The sequence below is a fragment of the Mchenga conophoros genome, linkage group LG14, assembly GCF_057382185.1.
Source record: "Mchenga conophoros isolate Kocher_MC1m ecotype Shallow Benthic linkage group LG14, M_conophoros_male_GT1.1, whole genome shotgun sequence".
NCBI lineage: Eukaryota > Metazoa > Chordata > Actinopteri > Cichliformes > Cichlidae > Mchenga > Mchenga conophoros.
Genome location: NC_140539.1, coordinates 17,812,592 through 17,830,087, shown reverse-complemented (window position 1 = coordinate 17,830,087; position 17,496 = coordinate 17,812,592). Strand labels below are relative to the sequence as shown.

Below are 17,496 nucleotides of genomic sequence, written 5' to 3'. Positions count from 1 at the left end.
CAAACAAACAAACCAACGGTGGTGGTACATAAGACATCATCACATGACTTTTCATGAACAGATATATATATATATATATATATATATATATATATATATATATATATATATATATATATATATATATATATATATATATATATATATATATATATATATATGAATTGTGCACACACACACATGGAGCTGCAAAGTTGAGTCCACCTTTGTTGACCCATATCCCACATAAGCTGGAGAGCCTCTTAAACGTAACACCTTGACAACGCTGTCCTCCATCCAGGAATAGAGAGTAGAAATGATGACACAGCGCAAAGTCCGTCCAATGAACAGCGAGCACAGGCCTGCTTCTGAGTGCAGCTCTGTGGGGACACAGTGAAGCATCTGCAAGACAATAAACTGACAACCAAGTCAAAATACATAAATACACACGTAAATAAATATCAGCACAGTCAGACGATACGTTTCCTCACGAAAGATTCTCACAATATGCAGTCTGTGCAGAGAAAAACGGAAATGCAGTGTGGGCACGAAGGAGAAGGATGAATAAACATGCCTTTGGACCGATAAAATAGAATAAGGAGGAGACAAGTAATGGAGACACCAGGGAGGAGAGTATTTTCAAAGGCCTTGGACTTTTTGCGTCGTCCAAGGCACAGAAACTCCCACTAACAAGCCAAACACTTATGCTAAAGAAGTTGTTCTGAGTTTTAGGAGCTCTGTTCTGTCATGCCAAAGTCTTCATTTAGCAAGGTAAAGTACAATTCTCTTTTTAAGGGAGCCAAGTTATATTTAAGTGACGGGGTCAGCAAAACTGCAGCTGTTATTTTCTGTGATTAAAGTGAGAAAAAAATGAATAAATAAAATAATAATAAAAAAGTAATAATATATATATTTTTTAAACTTAAGCGCATAGTGTTTTTTTTAATGAGCTCTGGTGTCATCTAGTGGACAAGTCCTCCACTGCTTTTTCATATTTCCCCCCATTGACGTCAAAAGACTTTCTGGCTAATATAACCTAATATAATTAACCCGCTCAGTAAAGAAAATTATTGTTTCCCTCACAGTTAAACCCTCCTTAAAGGGAAAACCACGGACATTTGAAACACGGGCTGGTTTATAACACTTAACACTAAAAGGCAAAATCAAGCCCGAGCATTGCACTTCCTCTGCACATGCTCAGTTAGACGCATATGCAGTACAAATTTATTAAACCACCTATTCAAAAAAATAAATAAATAAAATAAAAATCAGGAAAACTCAAATATTTTAGTTCTTTATGATGATGATGATTATTACTTTAGCCAAAGCACAACATTCAACCACTTAAACTACTGTCTTTGTTCACGAATTCAAGTAAATATGTATTATAAGTAATATAAAAATAATACTAATGTGGCTTACTATTTTTTCTTTTCCCTTGTTTTGTAACTCAGTGAATTTGACAATAAGTATATGATTTCAATCAAAGAGCTTGTGTATACTGGTGAATTAACTATTAACCAAACCTCACACTCAGTGGTGCTCTGATGAATTTATTAAGCACTTTAAAGCTGTCAGAATAACTTAACAGTAAATGGATTTTTAAAAATCTCTTTTCTTTACTTTATTTAAAAATGTGTCATATGTAACTTTTTTCTCAGATGTCTTTACTGGACACTGCTAAAATTGGATTGATTTGAACTTCTAACAGGTATAACTGGAATAGACTAACAGAAGAAATGAGCAAGATCTCTAACTTTTGGTAATGCCTTGTTACAACTGCCTCTGAGTCCTTGTACTTTTATTACTATTTTTCGAAAAACCTAAATGGTTGGCCTTTGCAGCACGTTGCTCTGAATAAACCTAACTGGGCGTTTGTTCTTTTCAAACATCTGAGCAGCGATGTTGGTTTTACCCTTCTGGTTTATTCCTCTGCAAACATTATTCAGGAGGTTTAATCTCCACCTGCTTAATCATTTGCCTACCCCATAATCTATTATTTGAATTTTGCCACATGACTAAAGGTTTTTCTTGTTATCTTAAAAAAAAAATCCCAATAGCATGAATGATAAGTAATGTTTTTCAGTTTCAGATACTGTAACACGCCCCTGAACACTGGGATTGTAACCAAGGAGGATTTTACAGCCTGTACTGTTTCCACAGTTGACACTGACATTGAAATAACAGAACGACCCAGCGATCACAAACTTGTTGTTAGGTTCACTCTGGCTGTTATGACTGTTGTAGAATGGACAGATTATGAAACAATGCTCCCTGAGCACAAAAGGCACCCACTCATATTACCCAAACACCTGAACTCGCAGTGGGAGCAAACCACACAGAAGTGATTTCTATTTCCTTTGTGTCTCCAATGATGTGTCCTGCAGACACTTAGTGTGATTTTGTATCACTTTGTGTGTCCTTGTTTGAAATCTCTTTGCAGCGACTGTGTGGCTCGGCTTTGGCTATATTGCACTTTTGCTTGTGTTTATCTCACATTCATGTTCCATTTCGGTCTTTTTGAACTATTCTGTGTATCTTTGGGGTCGTTTTGTCTCTTATTGCAGATGTTTTTGTCTCAGTTTGGTACATGTTGCATCTCTTCATTGGTTGGTGTATGTTTCATTTTCATTTCAAGCAGTACTCAAGGCCTCCCTCGACCAACTGGGCCTAGGGGGCTGTGTTCAGCAGGCTTCTAATCCTTTGGTGGCATTTTTAATAAGCAGTATGCCATAGCAGGAGAAAAACAAGAAGAAAGAGAGCTGGTTTACTGGTTTGATTTCATTAGACTAGGATTAGTGTTAGGGTCTTGAGCAAGTTCTGATCTTTTGACAAACCTGAAGACCCTTTTATTGCCAAAAAAAGATGCAAGAGGTCTATGCGTGTGACAGTGTTTGCACAAAACACGCAAAAAATATGACCAGCTTTCCTGCAGAACTTACTGTACTGCGTGCCTTTTTGTTTGCGGGGAAAAAACAATAGTTACAGTTCCTCAATGCTGGCCTCAGTTTGTGTGCACCCCTGGGAGTGCTGGTGCATGTGTGTGTGCGGGTAACCGTATGGGTGTGTGCCATGGTGCTGTAATGCTCTCACGAGGAAAACAATGGACCTTAAGGGTGCAGATAGAGAGAGCCCTTCAGCATTGTTTGCATACCAACAGATGTTCATTATCACACTTGACCTCTGTGTTTTTGCTCCTGCATTATGAGAGAAGTGTTCCATGTCAGGATAACAGGGTGTAACACAAAATCTCCACAGATTTGGCCTGTGTAGGATGGTTGACTTAGTTATTTATTTAGTTGTCATGCTTGTATTTGGACGATGAGACTTCCCCTGTCATATTGGAAGTAAATATCTATTAAATATGTTCAAATTAAACAGATAACCGTTTCTGTAGGCATTGTCTTATACGCCTCAAACTTATTTGCCTGCACACCAGGCAAAAAAAGCGCGACAGGAAAGGTCTGGGTTTCTGTTCACATGAACTATTATTCTTTATTTATTTATTTATTTTTTTTATCAGTTTCATCAAGACGTGTGGCTGAAGCCAAATGAAACAAACCGCCTTGTTGCGCAACCATGCTTTCAGCGTTTCTTTCCGCGCGTGTTAGTTTTTCTCCACTGCTACTAGAGGGCGCACAGAGCTCGGCATCGAGAAAGCGGAAACTCGTACTAGCGATCCTTTCAAAATAAAAACGTGAGCTTTTTTTTTTTTAAATTTCTTTCAGAGCGAGCCTGGGTGAGACCTCTGAAACAGTTTCAGTGTGTAAATTCTCCCCGTTTCTAATACGAAATGGGTAAATAGATTTATTAAGATGATTATGATATGTTGCTGTATAGAGATTAGCTAGCTAAGGGCACATCTTAACCTGTACAGGAACCATGGCTACAGGAGCCGAGATAACCTAGCTGACTATCCGCTATTAAAAAATTGCTAATAAAAACTAATAATAAAAAGCCATCCTGAAGGCCCGTGCTTCTAATATAGTCGATAAAATGTAATAAATTCTTCTGTAAGCTCTATTTGAAACATTTTGTTTTGGCGGTAACAAACAGGAAGAGTGCTGTTTTTTTCTAGCTAGCTTTTTTTTTTTTTAAGTGGGCGCTAAAGCGGAATGGAGGAGGATGGGAACAGACGAGTGTGTCCCGGTGTTTCCAGCTCCTGATAGTTTACTGCGGCGGAGCAGAGCATACTGTCAGAGGGGTTTTGCAGAGCTCATGACGACTAGCAGACAGACGAGCCAGCGGGACACGAGAGAGCGGCGGGGGGCTGGAAAATGGGAGCGGTGAAGTGAAAAAAAGCAGCCGAAAAGCGGACTGCCTGGATGGAAGGCACCAAAGTAAGTTCCTGGAAACACAGAGTAATGAGAAAAGTAACAATGTCGCGTTTTCCCCCTCTTCTTTTTTACCCTCTCCCTTCTTCGTCTGCTTATTTTTTGTCTTCCAAGCTGTTAAATGTTGTCGGACAGAGAGCCCTGAGCAGAGGAGGGTGAGACATCTGGCCAGCTCAGATTTCACGTTTGCCTCTGTTTAAGAAACCGCCCCTGGTGTCCCGACTGACCCGACCGGGCTCTTGCGTGTCGTTAGCTCATGCTGTCCGGACACAGAGGGAGAAATAAACTTTATGGTGCTTGTCTGCTGTGAACGATGCGCGCTGAGGTGACACGCAGAGCTGCAGTGACAGCTGAGAGGGGCGGGGTTGGCAATAAAAGTATGTAAACTGTTCTTGGAAATGAGCATGTGAGGTTTTTTTAAAAAAAAAAGTTATTCTAGTGTATTTAAGCAAAAGACCCCCCCAACCCACCCCACCCCCAGCTCTGCCACGTACAGCTGCAGGAAATTTGATCTGCAGACAGAGGTGTCCGTGCAGTGCGTGGGTACCCGCCTCCCCTCTCGCAGGGCATGGCACGACGGTTTAAGTTGTGGCAATGCTGACAGAGCTGCGGCACTTTTTGCGAGCGTTTGGTCGGCTTTTTACGATGAAAAAGAGGAAGAGAAACTCTGACACTGACACAAAGCCATAAATGAGAGAGAAGAGGATATATAGATGAAAATAGAAGCAAATAAAAGCTCTGCACTCACATTTTCTTCACATTTACTGATGCAGTCCAAATCCCCTCCTTTGAGCTTGACCAATATATTTTTTTTTGGAGCCGATATTGATTATGTCCCCTCCAACAATACTGTCATTGTTAAATCGGTGAGTATTCTTTATTTTTATTATTTTTATTTTTTTTCTATATATACACAAAAAATGAACAAACAGTATATTGAAGTTGCATTAGAAAGGTGGAAATGATTGGGCTAGTGCTGGGGAAATATTGGCCTGTTTGACAGATTTCAGCTTCAGGCCAAAACAAGATTAAATCTGGACAGCGTTGGAGAAATTTGGCCTTTCTCGCTCAGGATGGGCAATTCAAGAAACAGCACTGTTTGGCCAACAGTGCACAGTTGTAGCAGAGTTTGGGGTTTTTATGCTAACGCTACCCAGCAGTAAGGTTTGTGCTAGATCGCCTATTTGTTATTATTAGTAGTTTTTTTTCTCAAAATTCCTTTGCTGTAATTGTGTTTGGCTTTGCCTGTTTTTCCTCTTTGTGTTTTCATCTTCTTCTTTTGGTTATGGCTCATCTGCCTCCATCTCACCCTGTCCTTAGCATCCTCTTCTGGCACACCAACCCTTTGCATGTCCTCCTGCATGGTTGTACTATTTGTATAGCAGCAACAAATCCACAGGCGGTATCAAAGACGTAGCCTTTTAGGTTTGTGAAATTCCATACTGACGTTATTGTCCTAGGTTTTTTTTTCCATTTTTTTTTTCTTAATTTCTTTATTCATTATTGCCATCTTCTGGCTGTATAGAAGTGTTATATCTTATCAGGCAGAGGTAATGTGATGCAGTGAATTAAACTTTTTGTAGCATTTTTCTAATCACACTGACAGCTAAAAGCAGTAAAAGCACTACAAAAAGACCATGTGATGTGGTGACCTGTTGGGGGGGAAAGGGGTAGCAGCTTAAATTACCTTCTCCAAATAGTCAGGATGGTCTAGGAGAGGATACCACCTGGGGAGTACATGCAGGGGGGAGTACATGCAGGGGAGGAGTTATCTGGTGTTTTTTTTTTTTCTTTCCTCCATATTTGTGTTATCAAATATAAAACCGACCTTGTAAGGAGCTGGCAAGATAAAGACTATTTTAGTGTTTAGTACCTGCTTAGTCAAGAGATGTAAACCTATGAAAATTGCAGAATGACACTACTTCTAAACTACCCAGAGTTAATCTTTCCTGGTTGAATGGGCTGATACTAACTGACTGATGTCTCAGGCAGCTAGTTTTGGCTACAGTACTAGATTACTATTACTGCTGCATGGCTATGTAAGCAGCATTTTCATGCTGTACCTGCTGATGATTATTCTACCAGCCTTGTAAACTTTTTGGTAATTTCTACTAATATATATGTGTATAAAATGATCACATACTACAATTACCTGTGTAAAGAGGCCATCCAGATAAACATCCAGCGAGTTATTTTTATTCTGAAGTACTGTCCTGCTAGCTTTTCAGAGTGCATTGGGATGAATGTGATTAGTCTCTTTGCCTCAGATTTTATTTATTCGCCAGAACTGCTGGCGTTTCATTGGCACCTAATTGTTTTAAAACACTTAAGCAGTGCTGGTTTAATTCAAACTTCTCGTCTCCACCTCATTGTCATGCATTAATTTGGCTTAAAAGGATTAGTGCAGCATCCATCTTCTAATTACACACTTTTTAGTCTTCAGCTTGAAGATTAAATTGGGACAGAGAAGTCTCAGTGACATAACGAATACATCAGAGCACTGGAGGATGCTAAACGCATTGGGGGCTCAAAGAGGTCTGACTCAGATGGAAATGAATACATTTTAAATGGGAGGACTAAATAGAGAGATAGTTAGATAAGTAACGCTTTAAAATGTGCCTGCAGTATATTTGTATTCTACAAATTTGGTTACATTTAGATAAAGAAGACATAGTAGAAAATCTTTTATTTGAACTTGCACAAGGATTTTGCTTGCAGGCAAATAAAAGCGATGCTTTCCGATTGACTTTTGACACATTTATCTGATAAGTCTGATCACACTACAGCAAATTGAGCAACAGTGTGATAATATTTTGCAAAACTCTTGCAAAGATAAGATTGATCCCATAAAAATAATCACTGTGCATGTGTTCATATATAACTAATGGCTGATAAATCCTCAGGGGCCAGCAGAGGTTAATGTGCGGCTTTCACGGGATGAAGAGGTGTGAGAAGTCCTCTGAAAGCGAGAACATGTCGGAGGCTGATTTCACAGTCCTTTGCCAATTGCCCTCTCAGGGGGGCTTTTGTAGCTCGTGCTGCTGTTGGATAATTGCAGCAGTTAGAATGTGTCTGATCTGGAGGCGCTGCCTGCAGTGGTTTGCTGTTAGCTGAGATTTATTGGCAAGAAGCTGGGAAGCACACCTGGCGCAGAAAGTTCAGCACTAATGCGGAGGGAGCGAACAGTGGAGGAGGGGGAGAAGGGTTGATGAAAGTGGCTGGATAACCACAGAAGTGACAAACTGCTGAAGAGCACTTGGTTTTACAGTTTTCCACATATAGGCCACGTCCACACTAGCCCGGATAGATTTGAAAATGACGTTTTCGTCTGAAAACGCTCCGCATCCACACTAGCGTTTTCAGTCATTTTCACAGAGTTGTGCGTCCACATTGAAATAGCCAAAAACGCTTACTTTCCAGCATTGCGCATGCGTGAAACGCAAGAAGATTCGGCCTGCCTCATTTCTGTCTGCCGTTTATTTACTTTCTGGCTCGTTGAAACGTCGTGGCAAAAGTTTTTTTTAAATGGACTAACAATGAGGTGGAGTTGTTGCTGCGAGTAACACAAAAGTACAAAGTTGCAAAAGAGTGAGAATTAAATTATTTGAAGCATGTACAAACTGATATCAATCTTTAATAGGGCTGTCAAAATTGAGAGCAAACAAAACAACTGCTGTATAATGTTCTCCGCTATCTTTGTTGAATTGGTCACATGACTGCATCACATGACTAAAATTCGTCATCGTTTTCGAAAGTCTCCATTTTCGCTGTCAACACTGCGACGCGAAGCACCGTCTTCAAGTGTATTCGTTTTCGAGAGCGTTTTCAAAACGCAGTCTCAGTGTGGACGGGAGGCCAAAACGGAGAGAAAACGATGAGAAAACGATTTTCAAACGAAAACGCATTAGTGTGGACGTAGCCATAGTCTGCCTATAGCATTCCTCTCTGTAGTTCCAGGTTGGGCTGAAGTAAAAGTTCTGTGTCCGTGTGCCTACGTAGAGCCTACATCTAGGGGTGTTCAATGTGCTCCTGTAAACTCATAAAAAAAACCTGTATAATTGAGCTTATTGGAAAAAAAACATTGAATATCAAAAATACAGCTGGGATAGGCTCCAGCGCCCCCCGCGACCCTGAAAAAAAGGATAAGCGGAAGCGAATGGATGGATGGACAGTATGAAAAGTACAGACGGTGGCAGCAGTGCTTTCATTGCTTCTAACACTCACTTGAGGACTTTATGTGTTATAACCTCACTGTTTTCCACGCCTGGCTGGTGAACCAGCAACAGCACAAGCACGAGTAGCCCACAGACCGGTTGTACCACATACTTTGGTCACTGCCTCCATCTGACAACAGACCAAGGTCATTTTAGTTTACTAAAACTGGATGTGAAAAACATTTTAGGTAACTAAAATAAATATAAAAGACCTTTTGAAAAAAATTGAAATAAACTGAAAGGATTCTGTGAACTACAAAAATTTGGAAGAAATTTAAATTTGATCAAAACTTGCCTTATGAGACATTCATGGACTTGCTTTTTGAGACTTTAGATGTCTACAAGACTGAGAGTCAACTGCTTTAATTGTTTTTTTGTTTTTTTTTTGTAATACCTGTGCTGAAATCTTGCCTCTGACATATGTCCTCCACACAATCATAAATAATAAAAACTAAATCCAAGTCTGAAACTAATAGAAACTAGCTCTCTATGGTCTGCTAACCAGTGTTAATGAATTTTGATTCGGTTTTAGTCCTAGTCTTATTTTCCTTGATATTAAATGTGAATTTTGTCCTTATGTCTGCGCTTCTCTTCCGCCCACACATGGGTGGAGCCAGCTGTACCATTTCCCATTTAAAAAAAAAAAAAAAAAAAAAAAAAAAGATATTCTGATTGGATTTTGTATCTCCAAAATATTTTCATCTAGTTTTTATTTGATGACAAAAGTGTCGTACATTTCATCAAAGTTTTTTCATTTTTTTTCTTGTGTTCATCTGGGGGAAAAAAGCCATTGATAAAAAACAATGATAAAAATTGTTTGTCGTGAAAGTAAACAGTGTTGCTAATGCACTTCAACTGGGAAATCAGTAGACCTAAACCATTCTTTATGACAATCAGTTTTCATACATAAGATTTTAAATGTAGACTCAGAGAGATCTTTCTTGAATGAATTCATTAGCAGCTGTGGCTTAGGAGGTAAATTGTCTACCAATTGGAAAGTTGGATGAACAAATTTGTGGCTACTTGCATCTGCATGTTGAACTGTTGGGCAAAATACTGAACTCCCAAGTTGCTCCTGATGCATCTATGTGAGTGTGTGTGATTGGGTGAATGAGCCTTTTAGTTTAAAAAAAATAAAGTTGCATGTGAACTGTGCTGCTTGTAAAGAACTCAGCGTTCCAACGTGCCCCTTCATGTCTGGTCAAAACGTGCAGCTCGGGGGACGTGCACAGTCCGCACTTGGAACGCACAGTCACGGCTTTCTATCGCTTTTACAGATTAACCAATAGCAGTGTGTACAGGGGTCAAAACAGCCAAACACTGCACAGAGGTGAGCGGCTTTGGCTGAGCAGACTTTGAGCCCGTTGTAATCGGCACGCATATGTTAAACAGCAAGTAATGTGTAACTACGCTCCTCACGCTCATACATAATGTAAGGGAAATAAATTTTAACTCTTTCTAGGTGTTACTGAAAATGCATTTTGCATTTATTGGAAAGCCTTAAAATTAAATGCATTCATACTGAATTTTGTGCTCTTGGTAATGTCCAATAAAAAAGTGGAACTTCTAAGAGTTTTTTTTTTTTTTTTTTTTTAAATTTGTAACAACATGACAGTTATTCTAGTTTACTTATTTAAAAACAGGAGGGCAAGGGTGTCATTTTCTCATAGCTATACTGGTGCAAAGCTGCAGGTTTTATCTTTTAACACATACTCTTCTGTGTAATGCATGCAACAACTTCACCATGACTTTTCACTTCTAACTATTACACAACTCTTAACCTCTGTCCATTTTCTGTGTGTGTGTGTGTGTGTGTGTGTGTGTGTGTGTGAGTGTACTTGTTGCCTTAGTTGAACTGCATGACTAGACACTGTTAAGCTCCCATTCATTCCGATACACACAGAGGGAGCACACAAGAGCTGAATATAGGTATGACTGGCTATTCTCTGGTTTGGTCTTGGTTCAGTTTTGCAGTATTTTTATTGGATTATTATATATTTATTCTGCAATTTATTCTCTTTTTAAGGCTTTCTAAAATTGTGGAGCAATTTTTAAATTTCAGTCATTTCATTTATAAAGTTTCTTTCCGTATTTGCTGTGCTTTACAGTGCAGTCACATAGAAATAGCATTTCAGAAGGAGAAATAGTTTCTGACTGTGTCTTCTTAATACACCGAGGCTCAGAGGATGTGGGCACATCTCTCTTATTTTTTTTTCTCCCTAATTTCAAAATGGATCAAAGATTTACAATACACTCAGTTTTATAACTATGCGTATGCATTCTAGTGAGTTGACTAAGAAAGTGCAAATGAACTCATTGATCAAAGAAATTAGGTCACACCCATTGGGAAGCCAAAAGAGAGAGGGAGAGAGACAGAGAAGGGGGAAATTGGGGCTACTCAAGTTGCACAAATAAAAGCGTGAAGTCTTTTTCTCAGAGCTATACAAAAGCCTTCACAGCTCCTCAAATTTCTAAAATCCAGGTACTCTGTTCGGTAGTTCATGCAAGGTTGGATTTGATGGTGAGTGAGAGGTGCAGTTTCTCCAGATGGCAACTGTGCCCAGGAACCGTTTTTAACCTGGCAGGCAGGAGTGTTGTTAAGAGGGCTGTTAATGTAAATAGTGAATTTGTTCTCTCTCCAGAGAATAATGGCTCTCTTGCTGTGGCTCGGTCTCTCGCTGCTGGCGGACGCCCAGTCCAGCGGCGTTAAGAACTGCCATCCTGGTTGCCATTGTGAAGTGGAAAGCTTTGGTCTCTTCGACAGCTTCAGCTTGACCAAAGTGGACTGCCGAGGGCTGGGACCCAGCGCCTCCATGCCCATACCAATCCCGCTGGACACTGCTCACTTGGACCTGTCCTCCAATGAAATGGGCCCACTCAGTGACACTATGTTGGCTGGTCCAGGCTACACCACCCTCATCAGTTTGGACCTCAGCAGCAACCACATTACAAAGGTAAGTAGTTTAAAGAACTCCTATATATGTCCTTGACCCACTAAAGACTAAACTTTTACTGGTGGTTTTTCAGGCATTTGGGTTCTTTTTACTGTTTTTTTTTTTTTTTTTTTTTTTTGTTTTTTTTTAATTGTTTTGTTTTTGTCATTTGCTGTGTTGCTTTCTGTGTTATTTGCCCAGATTTTGATGTGGCATCTTGCCTGGGATTACCGTAATGACCCTTATATCACTGAAAAGCACAGAGTTGCTGCTTTCAGGAGCCATTGGAAGTTTTGTTATTGAGCCAGTAGTTCAAGAGTTACAATAGTTTGACCTAAAAGTTTAACCTAAACCCATCGAGCACGCCAACGCTCCAATTGGGAGGATTATAGTACTAGTGTAATAATCTTCTGGTACAGTGCTGTAAAAAAAGTATTTTCCTCATTTCTGATTTCTTATTTTTTCTTTCAGATCATCAAACAAATTTTTAATATTAGTAAAATATAACCAGGGTAAATACAAAATGAAGTTTTTAAATGAATGTTTCTTATGGGAAAAAAAGCTGTCCAAACCTACCTGGCTTTGTGTAACAAGGGATTTGTCCCCTGTTAAATCATGATTTGCCAAAGATTCCAAAGAAGGAGAATGTCCGGCTATCAGTTCAAGCCTTGAAGTTCAAACACACTTGTGTTTTGCAGCAGGGCAATAATCTGAAACACACCAGCAAGTCAGCCTCTAAATGGCTAAAAAAAAACCCAAAATGAAGGTTTTTGGCCTAGTCAAAGTCAAATTTTTTATGCCTGTTTTTTAAACAAAGATTTATAACTTGGGCTGAATCTGCAGTGTTTTGTAAATTCTACCAGCTTATTCTCACTTAGATTCAGACATACGCAGCTCAGACCTGCTCCCTACTGCCAGCTAGTTTGGAGTGTTATCTCAAGTTTTTAAGGACACAAAATTGATGGAGCCTGATACACAGAGCGGGGTGTTGAGAGAGATAGACGAAGCCAGTTAAAACCTTTTTCACAGTTCACTGGACCGCTAATGGAGCACAATGGACATGCAGCTCTGTAGCTAACACCTCTTCTAGCGTCAGAGATAACAGCTCAAGTATTTGCCCTTTCTGGTCCCATTATGGTGCAGGCTCCACCAGTCTCACAAAATAAATGAAAATATTTACTTGCAGCTTACTGCTCAGTGTTTATTCCTTCTTTTTATCTTTGTTAACTTGTTTCCTTCCTTCATACTTCCAGATAAGCCCCAGCGCACTGTCCAAGCTGCGTTATCTGGAGTCTTTGGATCTGAGCCACAACAGCTTGGAGAGCCTCTCGCCGAGCTGTTTCTCTGGGCTCCCGCTGGTTGAAGTTGACCTCAGCCACAACAGCTTCTGGGAGTTTGACTTGGAGGTGTTTGCTTCCAAGGTTCACGGTGAACCTGTTAGTGTGGATCTGTCTCAAAACAAGCTTGTTTCAGTCTCTGCTGCTTTGTACGGCCGAGTTTTACACATCCAGAGCTTAACTCTGTCGTCAAACCAGCTGTCGAGCGTGCCGAGCCTGGCGGGACTTCTTCTGAGGTATCTCAATCTGGATGGAAACCCCATCAGACAAATCACAGAGGGAGCCTTTGCTCAGCTGAAAGATCTGGTTTATTTATCTCTGAGTGGCCTCCCCGAACTCGAACACATCAGGCCAATGGGCTTCAAAGGTCTCCAGAGCCTGCAAGTTCTGGATCTCTCAAACAACCCGAAGCTCAAGAGCCTGAGCCCCACAGTGTTTAGTGGGCTAGACTCTCTGCAGGAGCTGAATTTGACCGGTTCTGGCGTAGCATCCTTGCCAGCTAACATGCTGACCCATCTGCCCAGCATTAAGAGTATCACACTGGGACGAAACAACCATTGCTGGAGGACCCAGAAACAGGGACTGTTCCACCGGCAGATGGGGCAGGTCCAGCATAACGAGGTGCTGACCTGTAACACAGACGGCATTGTGCTGTGAGGGAATGGACTGCTTCTTGGAGCCTTGATACCAGAGCTGTGCCTTCATTTGCTTAGAGATGAAAACACTTTTATTTGTGTGTGTGTGTGTGTGTGTGTGTGTGTGTTGCTCTTATTAAGTCACAGGGATATTTTGGAGCGTCTTTTAAAGATCTGAGGTAGCCTTCATGAAGTATCATACATGCTGTATCTTTTTAAAACGCAGTCTCTTTTTATGTAGCACATTTTCTTTAAAATGCAGTGTTGTCTAAACTGGTAGAGAACCTGTCATGAAGTCACAACTTAAGCAATGTTTATACATTACTTAAAGTACTGGAGTGTACTTCATGTACGCTCAAGGGATTTTACACCACACCACTGCATTTCTTTGTAAATTTGCTGGTGTAGTTTGAGTAGTATGCAAATGTCCACTCACATATTGCTTCCCATTAGCTTTTAATGGATATCCTAACTTAATAATGACCAAATGAACAAAAAAAAGCCAAAAAATATAAGCACCATACTTTGCTGAAGTGACATAACTGCAGGTATGAAAAAAGACAGTCCATAATGAATGTGCCATCTGCATTGATTGTGGCACTAGTACACCTCTTCATGGACAGGAACACTGTGGGAAGGCAGCCCACTCTTCAGTCAGTGCAGCCCAGAGTTGCTGCTGAATCTGTGGAGAGGAACTCCACAGGTTTCATGTGGTTGAGATCAGGGCTCATTGCTCATTGGCATCTTGTCTGGCGGTCCGCCCTGCCTCTGTCATTCTAATGGGACGATCATGGTCAGGTTGCCCCAGATGGGATTTTTTCCAAACCTATGATGGCTTTTTCATAGGGTTGGGTGTGTTTGATAGAGGAGTGGCCATCTGGGGTACTTTGGGTAAAGGCATTGTGACACTCTTTGCTAAAATAAAATGTTGGGAATTATCAAAAAAGCAACCCCACAATAGAGAAAAACTCTTCCCAAATTGGGCCAAAAGTAGAGTGGTGTGTTATTAAATCCCTTGAGTGTACTTCAAAGCGGACCACATTACGATTTAATTGCACTTATTAGATTTGCGGTATTGTTTTATAATAATGCACTTAAACCTTTGGAAAATATCATTCCTTCAAAGTGTTGCTGAGAACGACAGCACTGAGGGACTTTTGTTGACCGGTGACCACTAAGATTTTTCATGTGATATTGAATGTGACGCTTGACAGAAAAGGTTAGGGGAGGGTTTTCTTTAGAAGACTGATACCACTCTTATGTTTTTAGAATGAAGTTTATCTTTGCTCAAAGACTGGACGCAGAGAAAGCAGACTAGCTCTGTTGGAAGAACCAGCTTTCCACCGACAAGCCACCGGTGCCTGATCCGAAAACTGGTTCCACGCACTCCCACCGAAATGAGACTGATACCAAGAAAAACTGCTTTTCTTACCGCTGTTGATGACATCAGATGCTACAAATTCTTAGATCATTCACAGATTCTGTCAGTATCCCACGGATTATTGCTCAACTTTTCCTGCGTAGCACTAACAATCTCCAGCGCTCAAACCTATTTAATCGTCAGCCGGTGATTAAGAATCACAAGCACCATCATTGCAGCACTTGAAGTAAGGTTTATTTAACATGTCCTTGCCTGCTTTGCTTATTCCATGGAAACACAGTCCACCTACAAGAGATACAACCCGTTCATTTGCTGGATTTTCTCACTTTTTTGTACAGAACCAGGCTGTCTTCGTATAACCCTGTATTCAGTCTTAATGTTAAGCTACGCCAACAGTGGCTGCTGGTTAACGCAAGTATTTCACACAAAAACAACTCCCCCAAAAAACATTGAACTCTAGAATCCAGGGAGCAGATTCCTTTAAGTGCGTGGGAAACAAAGTCAAGTCTTGCTACACATGCTGAGGGTAAAATTCTTTTCCTTGTTACACCCACAAAATGACCATTTCATTACTTGATTTTTTTGTTTGCTTGTTTGTTTGCTTGTTTTTTGTGCCCATTGAGCCCGAGCTGAACTGTTCCTTTCCACAGCTACACTACAAAACAGGACGTAAGCGTCCTCGACCGTGCAGACCTGGAGTTGCTGTTACTCCCGGTCACATTGTCCTCCATCTGAGCGGGATGGTTTTCATAGCAGATTGGCTCATATCCAGTATTATTATCACTTGTTATCACATACTTGGTGATGAAAAGATGCCAGTATGTGTTAATGTTTAAACATCGAGCAGCGCTGTGCTTACCTTGGCATTCCTGTGGCATTCAGTGCAGCCTCAAGACTGCACATTAGGGTTTTATTGATGTCTGCAATCTGTAAAGGCGCGATATTTGAAAGCATATCCAATCTTTTCAGTTTAAGTGGAGGAGACTTTATATTTGTATGTATGTAACTATGCTGTATATAACTTTATATAAAATGTGACTATTCTTACATCCTTTGACTGCTTTAATTCTTTGTGACGTAAGAATGGGAACAATTATTCTGTGTACCGGCCGAGGAAATGAAACACATTCAAAACTGAATCGCATGCGAGGAAATATTGTGTCAGTGTCTGTGCCGCATTTAACATTTTGCTCCAGTTTTTCATAGAAAGTGTGTGCAATATGTGCCTGACTCACAGCAAAGGGTGTGTCTCTGCAGGACACGAGGAAAAGCTTAGATCTCTGCGGTTTGTGTCGCTTTCACAACTCAGAAACTTTATTTACACGCATGCACAGACCCATACGGGCACGCTTGTGCTCCTGAATAGCTTTTAAAAAAAAATTGGGACACGCACAAAGGTTTGTCAGGCTTATATGCCACAGTGCGCTGGTAACCTGCCAAGGAGGTGACAGCGAAGGAGCCGAGCTGAGAAAGGAGAAAAGGGGGAAAGAGAAGTGGGTGTCCGACACGGCAGCTTGCAGATTTTCTGTGTGTCTGTGTGTGTGTTTGGCAACAAGTGGTATCCAAGATGGAAAAACGTCACACTGTGCCCTGTGTTCTGTGACACTTTGTTCAAACTACAAGAAAAAAACAAAAACAAAGGGGGAAGAAAAGTGACTAATTAACGGATTTTCAGAGATTGCATCAGAGGCCGACCACATGTGTTACATCTTGAAAAATGACCTGGAGAATACAGAGGGTTTATGGGTAAGTTTGCTTATGTCATGCAGTTCTAACTTGTGAGTGGGACCCTCAGTGGATTGATCCCACAGCACAAAACTTTTCCAGATGTTTTTTTTCTTCTTTTTTTCCCCCTGTCTTGTGTGATGCAGTGTTGTGTTTATACCTAAGGAAGCAATTCGAAAAAGAAAGCAATCCCAGCTGTATTCAGTAGTGGCACAATAGCTTAAACACTTTCAAAAAATCCCTCTGGTTCTATAATCATAACACTTATTTTAAGCATATAATCCAGTGTCCAGAAATGTTTGTGTGAAGTGTAATAACATGTTTAAGAGTGAAAATATGAATAAGACCTTGAGCAGAAAGCTATCCAGGATGGAGACCATGTGTCCGTTTACACATTCCACCGTCGCCTAACAATGTTCCTCTGTGTCTTCAGGGGCATGCACAGATGTGTTGAAAAGGAGCAGAAATGAGCTGTCATGACATCTGTAAGATGCATCACAGTCTAGTACATCCTTGTCTCAGAAGGAAATGCACAGTGGAACATATGCTGCTTATTAATGCAAATAATCAGCCAGTGACACGACAGAAACTCGGCGCATGAAGTTCACGAAGTTTACACGGTGTTATCAAAACTGGACAGTAAAGGAATAGAAAAATGTTGCCCAGCCTGATGAGTCTGCAATTTCTGCTGCGACGTTCAAACAGCATGAAAGCCTGGATCCATCCTGCCTTGTATCAGCAGTTCAGACTGCTAGTGGTGGTTTTTGGACCCTTTGGTACCAACTGGGCAATGTGTAAAAGTCACAGCCAGACAGTATTGATGTTGACCATGTCCATCCCTTTATGACCACAGTGTACTCATTGTCTGATGGCTGCTTCCAACAGGGAAACACGCCATGTCACAAAGCTCACATCATATCAAACATGACAGTGACGTCACTAGTGAAATGTCCTCCAC

At 40.6% G+C, this 17,496-nt stretch overlaps 1 protein-coding gene across 4 annotated transcripts; it reads left to right on the top strand.

Moving 5' to 3' along the window:
* The first annotated feature begins 444 nt into the window (after window positions 1-444).
* On the top strand, window positions 445-15,862 carry tsku (tsukushi small leucine rich proteoglycan homolog (Xenopus laevis)). Of its 4 annotated transcripts, none has more exons than XM_085245611.1 (3): window positions 445-750; window positions 11,170-11,481; window positions 12,714-15,862. In XM_085245611.1, the coding sequence occupies exons 1-3, from the start codon at window positions 727-729 to the stop codon at window positions 13,452-13,454; spliced, it is 1,077 nt and encodes a 358-aa protein (XP_085101737.1). In that variant the 5' UTR covers window positions 445-726; the 3' UTR covers window positions 13,455-15,862. The 4 variants fall into 4 exon arrangements, with proteins under 4 accessions (XP_085101737.1, XP_085101738.1, XP_085101736.1 ...); XM_085245612.1 differs by lacking the exon at window positions 445-750 and adding an exon at window positions 3,973-4,319; XM_085245610.1 differs by lacking the exon at window positions 445-750 and adding an exon at window positions 4,876-5,179.
* Window positions 15,863-17,496: the final 1,634 nt, after the last annotated feature.